The 16,237-nt window shown below is 39.4% G+C and overlaps 1 protein-coding gene across 1 annotated transcript in view; it reads right to left on the reverse strand.

Annotated features, from left to right (window-relative positions):
- dus1l (dihydrouridine synthase 1-like (S. cerevisiae)) overlaps positions 1–13,286 on the reverse strand; it is a 42,120-nt gene extending 28,834 nt beyond the window's left edge. The window contains exons 1-5 of the mRNA XM_039739321.1: positions 13,180–13,286; positions 8,648–8,894; positions 7,098–7,206; positions 1,580–1,630; positions 470–582 (exon numbers count right to left, since the gene is read on the reverse strand). Coding sequence (XP_039595255.1) covers positions 470–582; positions 1,580–1,630; positions 7,098–7,206; positions 8,648–8,884 — 510 coding nt within the window. The 5' untranslated portion in view covers positions 8,885–8,894; positions 13,180–13,286. The remainder of the gene's footprint in view (positions 1–469; positions 583–1,579; positions 1,631–7,097; positions 7,207–8,647; positions 8,895–13,179) is intronic.
- Between the last annotated feature and the right edge of the window lie 2,951 nt (positions 13,287–16,237).

The following is a 16,237-nucleotide window of genomic DNA, read 5'->3' on the forward strand; positions in this document are numbered from 1 at the left end:
AATGGTTTATTAGAGATTGAAATTGAACCAATAACGGCAAGTGTGGGTTTGCTATGTGACCTATCAAGGCCCTGTCCAGTCCAGCATGACACCTGTTGCTGACATCATAAACTCTACTGGATATGCAGATTCAGAATATGGGTGGATGGAGTTATATTTTTATGTGATATAAGGGCCAAAAAAAAGAAATATAACAATACTGCATTTTTGGTAAGGATTAAAAATGTGAGCTGGATTATAAAAGTGTTCAATTGCATGCGGGTATGTTTACAGTGGTGCTGAAAAGAAGTGAAGTTCAAGATCCTATTAGAAAACAGAGCAATGTGCTGTAAGTCATAAAGGAAATGGGACTAACAGTCAGGCTTGTGTGTGCTGTTGATGGTGAGACAGTGCAAAGTCAAAGCATTACTGGTAACCACTGCTCATACTGGCACAGTCCAGGTAATCTCACAAGAGAGTAATACTTTACCTGGCATCCTGCCTTTTCCAGCATCTTCGCATACTGCACAGTTTTATCAATTTCTGGAAAGACTCGAATTTTGCATGTGACAGGAACAGAGAGCTTCTCATTGGCAACAGTGACTAAGAAATACATAAAAAAAGAGTGAAGACTACAGTAGTTGGGGAACATCTCTCCTTGAAGACAAATGAGAAGACAAAAGGTTCTGTAAATATACTTTAGCCATATAACTTGTCAAAAATAACATACTGTATAAGAAAAAAACAATCTGATAATATCAGTAGGAGGTATAAATAGTTTAAGTACAGGCAAGTCAACATTTGGATTTGATCACATGCACATACAAGTACACTATATAAACTTTTATTTACAGATTATTTTCATGTTTTATTCTCAAATTGCCAAAGCAACTGTTAAATGTAAAAAAAAAAAAAACACACAAACAGGAAGACATTTTGCATTACAACTGGTTGGTCCATCACAGTGCACTTTCACAAATGCTCCTGTATTCACTCATGCCAGGTCATCTTAGACCCTCCAGCTCACTTTAAATGAATATACTGTAGAGTGGTACCTCGGTATACGTCCTTAATCCATTCCAGATCCTTTGACTTATACCAAACAGGACGTATACCAAACAAATTTTTGTCATAAGAAATAAAGGGAAAATGATTAATCCGTTCTCATGAAAAAAATCCTATTGTTATTGGCATACAGGATTTTGATTATGAAAATCCACAAGAATGTTGGGAAAACATACAAATTACACAAATTAGTGAGCAGGCCTTGAATCAAACCCAGTTGTCTGGAGTCAGAAGACATCAGCACAACGTACTGCACCACTCTGTTACTTTAGCTATTTCTCTTGACTATTTATCCTGCATTACAGATGGCAAAAGAAAACAAAACAAAAAACTGTACTTAAGACATTTCTATGCACATGGGATTAACTAACACACTGCCCATGAGTTCCCTTCTTTATACAGGTGTGCTCCAATACTACCATCATATACGCAAAACAAAATTAACCTTGTAGGATTATTCAGAAAAAGGAGTGTACTGTATTAACACTACACTGAGAAAAATAAGACAATTGCGTGGGGAAAACGTGAAGCTTACTCATTTTATGAAGAAGGCTCCATTCATCCTGAAGAAATGCTCCATAGTGTCCTATAAACAGAGGACAAAACAATATTAAATGTAAACGGACCAATTCTAATTGGAAAAAATACACACACAAATAATAATAAAAAAAAACCCTTCTTTATCTGAGTTTGAAGAAAGGGGACTGATACAACATTCAACTAAAAGAATGTGAGCGCTTCCTGCTCAAAACTAGGAAAGAGACAGCTATTCCTCACATTCCAGCTGTCCTTATTGCTCAACAATGATTAACATGATCACTAGACAATGGTCAGTTTCTGACTAGGGCTCTGTTCCACAAAAAGAGAGAAGGCGCCCTTCTTTAGCTCAGACTGCCGGTGCCAAACATTTTACTGGAAACTTTGCAATTGCTAATAGCAAGTCTCATTATTCACCATGCTGGATCAACTCTCTAAGAAATGTGTGAAAGTAAGCATCTCTGACATGATGAATCAAGCTTGTTTAGTTTAAAATTAACTCCACGGTTTGTATGTTTGGTTCAAGCAGTTCACAAAGACAAACCCATCCATTTTCTAACATTATTGTTTAATTAATTGTAATGGAGGATGGAGAACAGGACGTTTTGGGTGCGATGTGGAAACTGATTTCAGACAAGGCACTTGTCTACTGCTGGAAACACTTGAGTGCACACCTTTACTCTGTAACACTAAATCTTGCACTAGTTACTGCTGTATGGAGTTTGCATATCTGATCAGGTTTCATTGCTGTTTCTTTTGATATTCCACTTTCCTGTGACCTCTCCAGGGTTGTTTTCTGCCCGGCTCCCATGCTGCTGAGACACACACTTTTCCTCTGTGACCTTATATTTATTGCCTTGTCTGTTTAAGGCGGTTTTATTAATTGCCAATTTAAAAAAAAGTTGCATGCCAGACACCTTGAATTTTATCCATATGTAGGTAAACCACTTTGACAAAGAACATCCATCCCTCCATTATCCAACCCGCTATATCCTAACTACAAGGTCACGGGGGTCTGCTGGAGCCAATCCCAGCCAACACAGGGCGCAAGGCAGGAAACAAACCACGGGCAGGGCGCCAGCCCACCGCAGGGCACACACACACACACCCACACCAGGGACAATTTAGAATCGCCAATGCACCTAACCTGCATGTCTTTGGACTGTGGGAGGAAACCCACACAGACATGGGGAGAACATGCAAATTCCACGCAGGGAGGACCTGGGAAGCGAACCTGAGTCTCCTAACTGCAGGGCAGCAGCGCTACCCACTGCGCCACCATGCCGTCCGACAAAGAACATATTAAGTCTAATTTGAAACTTGGTCTGTAACTCTTTCAAAACAAACGGATATCAAAGTTGTTCTTCTAGGAAGCTCTACTGATCTTAGCATGATATCTTGATAACCACTCACTTGTGGTCTTAACTAAACTTGACCTTTTTTTTTTTTTGTATTTTTGTAAAGCAGGGCTCTTCAGGCTATACTCTAATAATCAGCTAATTATTTGTAACTTGTTTTATGCACTTCACACAAACTGAACTCAGTAGAAGACAAAAAGAGTCATGGGTTCACTTACATTATTTCTGCACAAGTAAATTAACAAAAAAAAGTATAAGAACCAATTTTTATAGTTAACATGTACTGTAATATTTAAAAAACTGCACTTTCGGTTCACAAAAACTTTCAAGTAGCACTCAATGGCAAATGTCGGAGTAAAATCAATGATTTTTTTATTTTGAGTTATGGATCTCAGGTGTTGTTTTTACAAATGACAGAGATAAACAGTCTATCAACCCAGGATTCATTAACCAAGAAATACTTACCTCAATACATAGATATGATCGTTTTATTAGGGAGGAAACAGAATGCTATTTTGGGCACATAAAGTCCAAGAGTTCCTCTAAATCAGGAACTGCCCAAGGTCAGAACCAAAAAAGCTGTATTGAAATATGGTATCCACAGCAAAAACAAATCAGTAAATTGCCTTTTCCAAACCACGGCACCTTCAAAAGAAGAAATAGGCATACAGATAGGACACCTGAGGTAGCAGACACCTAGCCGGGGAGGCATCTGTATAGACTAGCAGGAATGGGCAGCAGAAGGGTAGTTGGGTGATGAACACCTGCACAGATACAGGAACGAGTAGTACTGTGTGGGTGAGGTCCTAAAGACTACCCAGTCCAGAGAAACAAAATGATGAGGGACAGTTGCTTCATGGCAACTCAGTCCAAAATGAAGGACACCAGACGAAAGCAAACAGCTGCTAGAATTAAGCTGGGTCTGGATGACAGAACAGCGTAATTTAGCCCACGTACATACAACGCTTTTAACGTCCTCCAGGAGCCCACATATTAAAAACAGGTGGCAGCTGAATCGAAACAAAAGGACAAAAAGAAAAGCTCTATACTAGATGTTTACTCATGAATGTAGGAGAAAGGCAAATGTTGACCGGGCAACAGACAAGGCTAGATGGCTCAAAGAAACTGAAAATATAACTCATTCTGTTCAGTTACTGAATGTACTCTGAAGCAGTCAGGTGGTCCACATGCATGTCTATTATAGCTAAGAAAGCATTACCAAGTCCCATTTTCTAGAACTTGACTTTTTTATGCATTTTACATAAAAGACGGGAGTCATTTGTTTATTCATGGGATATGTATTTGTATATATTTTTACATTTTAAAAATGAAATGCACTAGTCGTAAACTTTTATTTGTACTTCAATTAAAAAGACTTACACTTGGATGGGCCTAATTTTGACCTTCCGTTTGGACCACAAGAGTGATTAAATGTTTTGTAATATATTTTTTTCAGCTCTAAGTAATGTTTAACGTTTCAGTCTGTTTTCTATAAATAAATAATAAGAAGAAAATTCTCTATTGGCTCTGAAATGCCTGGAAAGACTTAAAGGCTCAAAACATGACCACTAAGTTAGACCCAATTCAATCTGAACATTATATTTAAGAATGCAATGGACAAGGCCAACTCTCTGGCTCTAAATATTGCCCCCGAAAATCTAAAGGAGACACCAAACTTAGGGTGTCAGTTGTTGACTCTGCCTTTAACACAACTGCTTTTTTTTCCTAATCTGTCCTATAAATGTAGATAATGTATCTGAAATCATCTTTGAGTAAATTGTGCATTTTCTAATGTGAACTCATGCCACGAGCATTTGGGCCACTGCAGTTGTGTGATGGCTCCACTGATGCAGGGTCTATATGCAGTATGTCTTGTATTAAGTATATTACACCCCACATTGGTTAGTACAGTTTGGAGCTTTACTCTCTCTTTATACTGAATACACACTCACCTAAAGGATTATTAGAAACACCTGTTCAATTTCTCATTAATGCAATTATCTAATCAACCAATCGCATGGCAGTTGCTTCAATGCATTTAGGGGTGTGGTCCTGGTCAAGACAATCTCCTGAACTCCAAACTGAATGTCAGAATGGCAAAGAAAGGTGATTTAAGCAATTTGGAGTGTGGCATGGTTGTTGGTGCCAGACGGGCCGGTCTGAGAATTTCACAATCTGCTCAGTTACTGGGATTTTCACGCACAACCATTTCTAGGGTTTACAAAGAATGGTGTGAAAAGGGAAAAACATCCAGTATGCGGCAGTCCTGTGGGCAAAAATGCCTTGTTGATGCTAGAGGTGAGAGGAGAATGGGCCGACTGATTCAAGCTGATAGAAGAGCAACTTTGACTGAAATAACCAGTTACAACCGAGGTATGCAGCAAAGCATTTGTGAAGCCACAACACGCACAACCTTGAGGCGGATGGGCTACAACAGCAGAAGACCCCACCAGGTACCACTCATCTCCACTACAAATAGGAAAAAGAGGCTACAATTTGCACGAGCTCACCAAAATTGGACAGTTGAAGACTGGAAAAATGTTGCCTGGTCTGATGAGTCTCGATTTCTGTTGAGACATTCAAATGGTAGTCAGAATTTGGCGTAAACAGAATGAGAACATGGATCCATCATGCCTTGTTACCACTGTGCAGGCTGGTGGTGGTGGTGTAATGGTGTGGGGGATGTTTTCTTGGCACACTTTAGGCCCCTTAGTGTCAATTGGGCATCGTTTAAATGCCACGGGCTACCTGAGCATTGTTTCTGACCATGTCCATCCCTTCATGACCACCACGTACCCATCCTCTGATGGCTACTTCCAGCAGGATAATGCACCATGTCACAAAGCTCGAATCATTTCAAATTGGTTTCTTGAACATGACAATGAGTTCACTGTACTAAAATGGCCCCACAGTCATCAGATCTCAACCCAATAGAGCATCTTTGGGAGGATGTGGTGGAACGGAGCTTCGTGCCCTGGATGTGCATCCCACAAATCTCCATCAACTGCAAGATGCTATCCTATCAGTATGGTGCTTTCAGCACCTTGTTGAATCAATGCCACGTAGAATTAAGGCAGTTCTGAAGGCGAAAGGGGGTCAAACACCGTATTAGTATGGTGGTCCTAATAATCCTTTAGGTGAGTGTATCTCATTTTAATTTCTTTTTCAAATATTGTAATTACCAAAGAAATCTACTTTGTTAGTTACAACAGGCAAGTGAAACTTAACAAGACAAAGAAATTTAGTGTACACATTAACAGGCATAGAGAGAATGGTCTGCCAGAAGTGCAAAAAAAAATCCCTCACCAAAAAGATTTCGGTTTGGGTACTGAAGAAGCATCCGTAGAAGTCATTAGGCATTTCAGATGCCAGATCTACAACAAATTGGGACTCGCAATATGAGCTCCAAGTGAATAAAGCTCTATAAGCACCTTCATTTAAGAGGTGCCTGAGGAAACTCAGAATGACTTAAGATGGTACTCTTGGATTTTTATTGCTGCACTATAGAAAATGTAACACAGCCACAAAGGACAGAGAGGAAAACAATAAATCTAATATATCTGATCAGAAGTAAAATCATAGCATGTAACGTTACTTCAGACACAGAGACCTCCGATTTCTACTACTGTAACTGAGACCGAGTCTATGATTCTAACCTAATCAAGAACAAACCTGGCATCACATTTACAGTCTGGCAAACCACAGCACCAGAGCCAGACCACTGGTCCACTTGTGAAGGTCATACTTTGTGCTTTTTTTTTTTTTTTTTTTTAAAACATTCCCTCCTATCCGGCAACACCAAAAGATTCAAATTTCCTTTTTATTTAGTACTAAGAGAATACATACTTGTAAGACAAATAGTAACTAATTAAACTACAACCTAAAATATCTAATATAATCATTGTGCACATGTATATACTTATTTATTGATACCATTTTGAAACATCTTAACATTATAACAAGCTATCAAAATTTAACTTCCTAAAATCATACATGCAAGTACACTACTGTAATATAATTGGACATCTGAATACAATGAAATACAAATGTTAACATTTTTTTCATTACGGATTATTAATGAAAATACAAATGTTAAAAATACTATAGATAATAACATGATGGAGTCAAATGTGCGTAATTTATTTTAATTTGTCATACCTCGCTTTGCAATCATCTGAGGACAACCTATATTGAGGTCGATGGCATCACAATAATCCTGGGCTAAAAGAGCTGCCTGGACAAACACGTCTGGGTCGTTTGCACAAAACTAAAATTAAACGGAGAGATGTTAGTGAAGCAATAAATTGCTTATTAAACCATGATAAACATGACCACAAAGTGCTTGCAATAACGTACATGGAAAAGCACATATTAAAATAAAACAATTAAAGGCTTCTAAAGAGGCTGAGCAAGGAAGACAAAGTCAACCCAAAAGAAAGTAAGACAACTGCCAGGTTTAATTGTTGTACAGTTCAGTTGCTCCTCCAGCAGTTAAGAAAACCCACCTCAAGCACATGAAATGCATACAACAAACTGATATTTCTCAGGCCATGTAAAGCACACCTGAACCACACGAGCTGCAGATTCAATAGTCATAAACCTCCATTTAATGAAGCCTATATGAAGTGTGTTTGCTTCTCAGTTCCCTGATGTGATACTTGGTGTCACTGCTACACTGCAAAGCTGCTGCTCCTACCCGCAGAAAATTCAACATCCATCCATCCCTCCATTATCCAACCCACTATATCCTAACTACAAGGTCACGGGGGTCTGCTGGAGCCAATCCCAGCCAACACAGGGCTCAAGGCAGGAAACAAACCCCGGGAAGGGTGGGCACACGCACACACACCCACACACACTAGGGAATTTTGAATCGCCAATGCACCTGACCTGCATGTCTTTGGACTGTGGGAGGAAACCCACACAGACACGGGGAGAACATGCAAACTCCACCAATGGAGGTCCCGGGAAACAAACTCAGGTCTTCTAACTGCGAGGCATCAGCACCACCCACTGTGCCACCCCAAAAATTCAACAATAAAAGAATGTATCTTAGTCTCATTACACCATATATGTATTTAGATGCTCAGGAAGATAAGGGAGACCATTTGGCCTAAGTCATCAGAGCTGTGACTTTGTCAGTGACTGTGTCTGTCAGAGCAAACTGTGGACATCTTACAGGTTTATTTTCTTAAAGAATGTTGTTAACAGAGTATGTCTCACGGTACATTTAATGTAATTTCAGTGTATTTGTGTATAAAATTACAATTTACTGTCAGTACATTACGCTGTAGATGGAAATATGTGCAAGCACTGTGAGTCTGAACTCCGTGAACAGTAAAACGACGTACACGGCTTTACAAAATAAATAGCACTAGAAATTGTCCTGTATCAAGAAGTAACTTTTCTCCTTAGTGAACATAACTAAGATAATCTGAAATGTGAAAAGTACAGAATAATGCAAAAAAAAAATCTAATATTGGTAAAAACTATTTATGGCAGTAAATGTTTCCAGATGCTTAGAAGCACAAGTAACTTCTTCGCAAGACAAATAAAATGAAGCCACCTTAAAACGGGTACCAAATCCAAAATTTTCCTATGGAAATAAAATTTGCTAAACAATTCATTGTAGGGCACTGCTAAAAATACTAACACAGCCCTCTGAAAACAGCTTGAAATGTGAAGTGGATACAAGCAGACATGCTCACCTGAGCAATGAGGGGGCGATCCTCTGCACACACCTCATTGTAGAGGTTTGCTTTCCGGTAGTTGCTGTCACGTATAAATACTTGGGCATGCAGCATCGGTGTGTAGCACAGCTGTGCCCCATGGCGTCGGCTGAGCAACCTCCAGGCAAGCTCACTCTGATCCACCATTGGAGCAACTATGTAACGAGCCTCCTTCAGTGTGGTTCTCCAGAAATCAAACCCCTGTAGTTTTGCCATGATGTCCAGGCTGTTGATAACAATACATAATAAATATACTCTCAGTAATATTATATATATAAAAGTATGTTTATATATACATATAAATCCGAGAGAGAGGCTATGGACCGGGTTGGGGTTGAGGGGGGTGTGTCCTCAGGAGTGGGGAGCCGGGCGGTCTTCCTCTCTCCACGTGTTGGAGCGCACCTCGCCTCCGCTTACCTAGCAATACCTGCTTGTTCAGCAGACACTATCATCTAGAGATTGTCAAGGACTAACGTTTGACATTTTTGAGAGAGAGAGAGAGAGATCAGAGCTCTGTGTGTTTTAGAGGGTAGCTGCTGATTACCAGAGATATCACGGCCACGTGCTCTTCTTCCCACATGGGGGACGCTCTCCCGTCAGAGCTGAACACGCTCAGATACAGTGGCGACATTTGATGTTGGAGTGTCCCTACCTTCCGCTTGGCCAGAGATACCTTGCCAACTTTGTACATTTTTGGCAAAGGGATCACAGCTACATTCTCACCCCTGATATCAAAACCAAAAATATTGTATATCAAGAGAACCTCGGTTACAGCAGCTATCAATATAAATTCCTCTCAATACAACATTTATTTATATAGCACATTTTCATACAAAAAAATGTAGCTCAAAGTGCTTTACAAAATGAAGAATAGAAAAATAAAAGACGCAGTAAGAAAACAAAATAAGTCAACATTAATTAACATAGAATAAGTAAGGTCCGATGGCCAGGGTGGACAGAAAAAACAAAAAAAAAAACTCCAAAAGTTGGAGAAAAAAAATAAAATCTGCAGGGATTCCAGACCATGGGACCACCCAGTCCCCTCTGGGCAATCTACCTAACATAAATCAAACAGTCCTCTTTGGATTTAGGGTTCTCATGGAAGGACTTGATGATGATGATGGCCACGTAGACTTCTGGCTTTCAGTCCATCAATGTTGGAGCATCATGAAGCTTTGAGTAGGTGGAGGTGGCAGGCGGAAAAGAAACAGAAGAGAGAGTAGGGGTCAGTACGGATTTTAGAGCCACCATGAATAGTTATTATGAAGAATTGAACATATAGAGTATCAGGATTAAGTTAAAGTGAAGTTATGAGAAGGCCATGTTAAAGTAATGTGTTTTCAGCAGTGTTTTAAAGTTATTTTTATTTTATTATAATTTTTTTTATTGATATTTTAAAGTTTTTCCGTTTCACTACTATGCAGGTGGAGTCATGGGGGACAGCTAGTAGGTTATATAGTTATTTATTATAAAATTTAACATGTTACGTTTTCTTCTATTTCATGAAAAACTGAATATTTCACTGGCCAGCATTTATTATTAAATCCTAAGCCCAGAGCCGATTCATAGCAATATTTTGATGTGTGAAAGCAAAAATAAATTACAACTTCACATGCTGAAAGAAGGAAAAATAGATGTTTTATTACATTGCCGATTGATGAGTCGGCCATTGTGTGAGCTGGCATTCCAGGCCAGCTGTAGAGAAGCCTACACAAACAGCCAGCCTGTCAGAGCAGTGCGTCAACACGGAGCGAGCTACCTGAAAGAACAACGTAAAACCGCAGTAATGCACTGATACTTGGCATCGGCAAGCACCACAGTGGCATGGCATGGCATTACAGTATGAAATAAGTCAGTCTCGATGATTGTGCCTTTGTGATTAACACTTGAAGGCAGCAAGACATATTACAAGTTCTGAACAATTTACCATGCAGGTGAGCGGCATATACTGTAATTTAACTTTGCAGTATGACAACATAAAGAACATCACAAAATAATCATCCATCCATTTCCTGTAGACAAGCAGAAGACCCTTAGTGTTAGGAAACCTCTGAGTCGTGCGTCTGTCAGTGGGGGTATTAGGTGACCCAGTAATTGTATTAATTAAATTCTATTGCTATTTAAGACTCCGCACCCTTCTTTAATTATCAGCCAATAAATAAGGAGATACAAAACTCATGACCACCTAACCTACAGTATGTCCTGTACTGTATACAATGTGTGAAAATAAAGAATGGTAAGGGTCTCAGTAATGTTGATCTGCTCAGGTCATCAAAACATTTCGATGGTGCTCTTAGAAAAAAGAAAAATGAACAGTTTTGGAAATTTCTGCTGTGGCAGAATTAGAGCAAGTCACAGAATTAAAAAACAGGTTTAATTAACATTAAGAGCTGGCTTCTAATTAACAAACTGGTTGCAGTTTGAGGTGCCGACTTAGTTGGTCATCTGTGGACTAACGTCACATCTCATTTTTGTTTGGCTGCTATTTAAGGAAAAAAGAAAAGAGCAATAAGTCAGAAGACAGTCCTAAAAAACGGGAGTTAAAATGAAGGGAAATGAAGTAATTTAACAGCAGAAACTGGTCATGGATAAAGAAATTGGCAGGAAGGAAACCCTGCAGCCACTGCAGCCCTCCAGAATCGGAGAGGGACACACCAGAATTAAGTATTTCACTACATATTGCACCGTGTATTTGCCAAATAAAATTTGATTTGACACAACTTTCATAAACTTTCCCCTCAATGATTTTAAGGGTCCTTTAGAAAAAAGAAAGGAAAATATAAAAGTGTGGAAACTTTTTGAATGTCCCTCGTAGTAGCATTTTGAAACCTTCAAGTATTATATGGACTCATCAATAGTTTGTACAGTATATAGTCAAAGAACAGCTAGACTATGACTGGTTGTGCTAGATTGAATGGTCTGTTCTTTTTAAACACTCCCATGTTAGTTTGTGTTTCATTTCAGCAGTGCTGCAGAAAATCACCAATGAAAATGTATCTTCTAATTTGATTGGAAATTATAAAAAATAGATCATTTGTTCTCTTCCCCCATAAGCCTGCAATCAAAAAATGTACTTCACAGGGTGGATGGTTAGAGACGTGTGTGCACAACATAGTAGATGTCTTAATTTAAATATCATCAGTCTATTGTTAAGTTATGCATCCACTTTCTGCACTGCACAGGTGTATTGCCGTTGGTATTAAGGAGCTCCATTAGCATTTCTTCACACTTCTGATGAATGCTTTGTTGGCTGAAAGTGTCCGGTGCTAGTGAGTCAGAGAGTGATTATATAGCACTTTTCATAACAGCACTCATTTTGTCTTCTTTCTCTTCTTTGCTACGGCCTCCAGGGGGTCCAGAGTGTGTCCCATAACTGAGCCTGCCTTTTGAATCAGTTTGCTGATTTGGTGGGCCTCTATTGAAGTGATGTTACTGACCCAGCACACTACAGCAGGGAAAATCGTACTGGTCACCAGAGTTTAAGAATACGGAAAGAATGTCACTGCCAAAAAAGAGTCTGCTCTTCCCTTTCTTGTATAGTCCCTCTTTGTTACAAGATCAGTCCAGCCTGTCATTGATGTGGACCCCCAAGTACTTTCAGCAGTGCACCACTTCCACATCCACTCCCTGGTCAGTGACCGGGTGTACAGGCGCTTTGCTGCAGCGAAAGTCAATAATTAGTTCCTTAAGTTTTGCTGATGTTAAGTTGCAGACAATTCTTTCTACACCAAGAAGTTCTCCACCTGACTCCTATTCTCTGTTTCATACACTCCATAAATACATAATCATCAGTAAAGATTTGCAAGTGACATGACCTGGTGTTGTATTTATAATCTGATGGGTACAAAGTGAAGAGAAAAGGAGGCAGGACTGTTCCTTGTGGTGCTCCATTGTCTCTCATATCCACATCAGAGACAGTCTTTGAACCTCGTACGTAGTTTCAATAAATGACAAATAAATATATTTAACTTTAATTTAAAAGCCAAAATTCTTTCACCCATAACAAGAAAGCTTCCATTAGGACGTCGCTAAATTTCAAAGCGTCATTATATAATGTGATTTCATAATGGATACTCAACTCTCATCAGTACCCCAGTCAGACGAAATCTGCACATGGGCTGTGTGGAACTGCAGCGAAATGTCACGATGGAATAATAAACCTTCGGCAGAGATGAAAACCATTTCAGTAATGACTCGAACTAACTAAATACAGTACATGAAACTCCGATCGCCAACCCGACTCCTTGTAACCCTCACTAGAACTGTTTATTTATAAATATTTTACTTCTTCATTTAAGAAAGCACGCTATGCGTCAAACTACACACAAGCACGCGCTTCTGCGTCATGTAAAGTTCAGGAACACAAGAACTCGGACAGTGAACAGAGAATGTGCCGATGCTAGTTATCACGGCTCCAAAACGGTTGTCACGGTTCACCGCTATGTGTCTACTTCTCCGTTCTTCACATCGCACCCCTCATCACACACCAACTTGTCCCCAAGTCTACTCACCAGCCCGAAATGCGACGACGTGCGTCAGCGGGGGAGCTCGACTACTCTGAGTCTGCGCAAACTCACGCCGGGCGCTCCACCTGCGCTTCTGTGTTCCCGGTTTCACACTCCGACTTCCCGCCCAGCGTAGGGCGCACCGTCCAAAAGCAACCGGGCGGAAACTAGCAGCTTCTTAGTGAGCTTTATGAGATGGGTTTAACTTGGGTGGAGTATTTCTACTGTTTTATTCGAAGAAAAAAAAAATCGGAGAAGGTGCGTGTTCGCATTAAGGCTCAGTCATACAACATGATAACGGAAATACAAAAACATGGTTCACTATATTTTCCATGTACCTTTGTAATTGTGAAAGTATACATATTCTCGACTGCAACAGAAATTTGTCATTTTTCACCCTTCCAAGGTTTTGATCCCTAGTAAAGGATCAAAATAATATCATATTCGTAAATTACTGACCTTGAAACAGTCTAAAATGAAACGCCACATGCTTTTCTTTGAAACTTGTCTTTTCATCATCTGGGGGTGGCTCTTAGAGGGCAAGGACCACCGGGAAAGAATCACATCTCAAAAAGATGATCATATTCATGAGCAGCAACCTCGAAACAGCATAAAACGACACCCCACTTGCCTAGATTACCGATCCACATTTTTTTTTTTTAAAGTTTTATGAAAACGAGTAACTTTGAACCCTCGCATCTCTTTAAGGGGGTGACCCACTGGGGTCGGTTGTTTTTATGCACAACTTTATAAAGTATGATCAGTTTTGCTGAAGGCATCTGTTGGTTTATTCTTGATTATAGGAGTCTAATTTCCTGCATAAAATATGTTAAAAACGGCATAAAAATTAGGGTTTTCGGGTCTAGAGGGCCAATAATGGGGAACCCAAAAAAGCTTGACGTCTCGCACAACTAGACATCAGGAGGAATCAAGCAGTGTATCATAGGTGGAGGCTTTCTTGTAACAGTGACTCGAGTTATTAGTAATTTTTACACTATTATTGCCATACAATATTCTTTCTTTAACCATACTTAATTTTTCCTGTGTTTGGGTTACAGAGCTGGGACGTTTTCAGTGCAAGGCAGAAACCAGCCTTGGTCTTCGGAGGAATATTTTGGACAAAAATAAAGAAATAAAAATGACAATAAAACTACAGTGAAATGTGGCAATAAATAAATATTTCATGTGACATGCACGCACCATGAAACGAAAACTGTCACTTTCACTCGTCAAAGTTGAGAGGGCGGGCTCTAGCAAGTACTGTTTTTTGATTGGTAGATTGACTCCGGAGTTCATGCGTGTGCTTTGGTTGACCTGGGAATCCTGCGGCTCATATGAAAGATTAAAGCAGTGACTGAGCACGTCGGACACGAGTGCAAGGAAGAGTTGCATAGAATGAAAGTGTGAACCGGTGACTTTAATTAAAAAGAAACTCTGAATTCACCATTAGCAGTTTGTATCTAATGTATCTGCGGAGTATGTGGCACTTGATGACCCTTGAAGGTTTACATCCACTCTACTAATGAACCACCATTCGAAACACAGTCCTCACTAGGGCCCGCCCTATAAACTTTGATGAGTAAAAGTGACAGTTTTCATTTCATGACTTATTTCATACTAGCTGAAATTCCTGGCGTTGCCCGGAAGGAAAATAAAGTGTTTATTGTTTGAGAAATATATAATAAAACAAAACACAACGTTAAAAATAAAAATAAATTATTGTTTGAGAAAAATATAATTAAAAAAAACACAACGTTAAAAATAAGAATAAATTAACAATGAAGACCCACTAATGTGCTTGTATGTATGTTATCATCCAGCTGACGCTCAGAACCGGCTATCCATCCATTATTCATTATCCAACCGGCCAACTCTCCGAGTGTCAACTGGATGATAACATGAATAGAAGATCGCAAGATCACCCCCCGCCCTACCCAGAAGGGGGTGGGTTAGGGTTGATTTCACCCTACAGCCTTTTAGTCGACCAATGAGAAACACGTGTACCAACCAAGTTTCATGAAAATCGCTCCAGCCGTTCAGAAGTGATGCTGGAACATACACACATACATTGACATATCTATATAGATTGGGTGCAATGTCATTAAAATAAATAAATGAAGAAATACCGTAATTAAATTCCTAAAGAAATGAGTAACAATATAATTTATACTCATGGTTCATGTTATTATTTATTGTCACATTGCACAGTACTTTTATTTGTGTATTTATTTATTCGTCTGTAATATTCCTCCATATTGAACTTGTTATGGGCCATCATACAATACACACACACAGTTAAGAGAATGGGAATAAAGATAAAAACCCCATGCAGACATGAGAAGATGTGCCTGCTTATTTCAGTTTAAGTAGATCTTTACACCAGACACAGCTCCCCACACCTTCTTAGGAGCAGCACATGTAGTGCCAGTGTCTGTTCATTACGATCAGCCGTCTCTTCACACTTACTTAGGCGTTAAGCTCTAGTTGGCCTCCACGTGGAGTAGTACAGGTAGTGAGTATTTGTGTAAAAATATAGTTGATGATTTATGCTCTTAACAGTCACAACAGAGAAAATAGTGAAGCAAGAAATTTTAAACAGGGAAATACTTTATATTACAGGCATATATTGAGAAATTGGCTGTAAAGAAAAGCTAAAAAATTGTGAACGACAACACTAAAAGATATTTTATTCTGTTGATTACTGCGTCCAGCCAGCTAGGATATTTGTAAGATTAACTCGGCCCCCTTGTGCTGTTTAAGTGCTCACCTATAAATGTGTGGCCTTTACATGACACTCTTGGGTCATCTCTGAATTAAAAATGAGCACCAAGGAGGTTTGAGACTAACAGATCAACAAACGGGGGTTTTGTTGCTAAAATAAAAGACAGAAAGAGAAAGTACAGTACGACATAAGAAAAGCCTTTACATTACATACTGTATATTGAATCCCTCTCATGGAGAAACTGGCTGGAATGAACAGCAGAAAATGTTGTATTTGAAGTCCATAATTCAAGCCACCTTAGGGTCCCCACAAGACCATCAATCCTGCCATTTACTGCTCCAG

Source organism: Polypterus senegalus, chromosome 17 (genome assembly GCF_016835505.1).
Source record: "Polypterus senegalus isolate Bchr_013 chromosome 17, ASM1683550v1, whole genome shotgun sequence".
NCBI lineage: Eukaryota > Metazoa > Chordata > Cladistia > Polypteriformes > Polypteridae > Polypterus > Polypterus senegalus.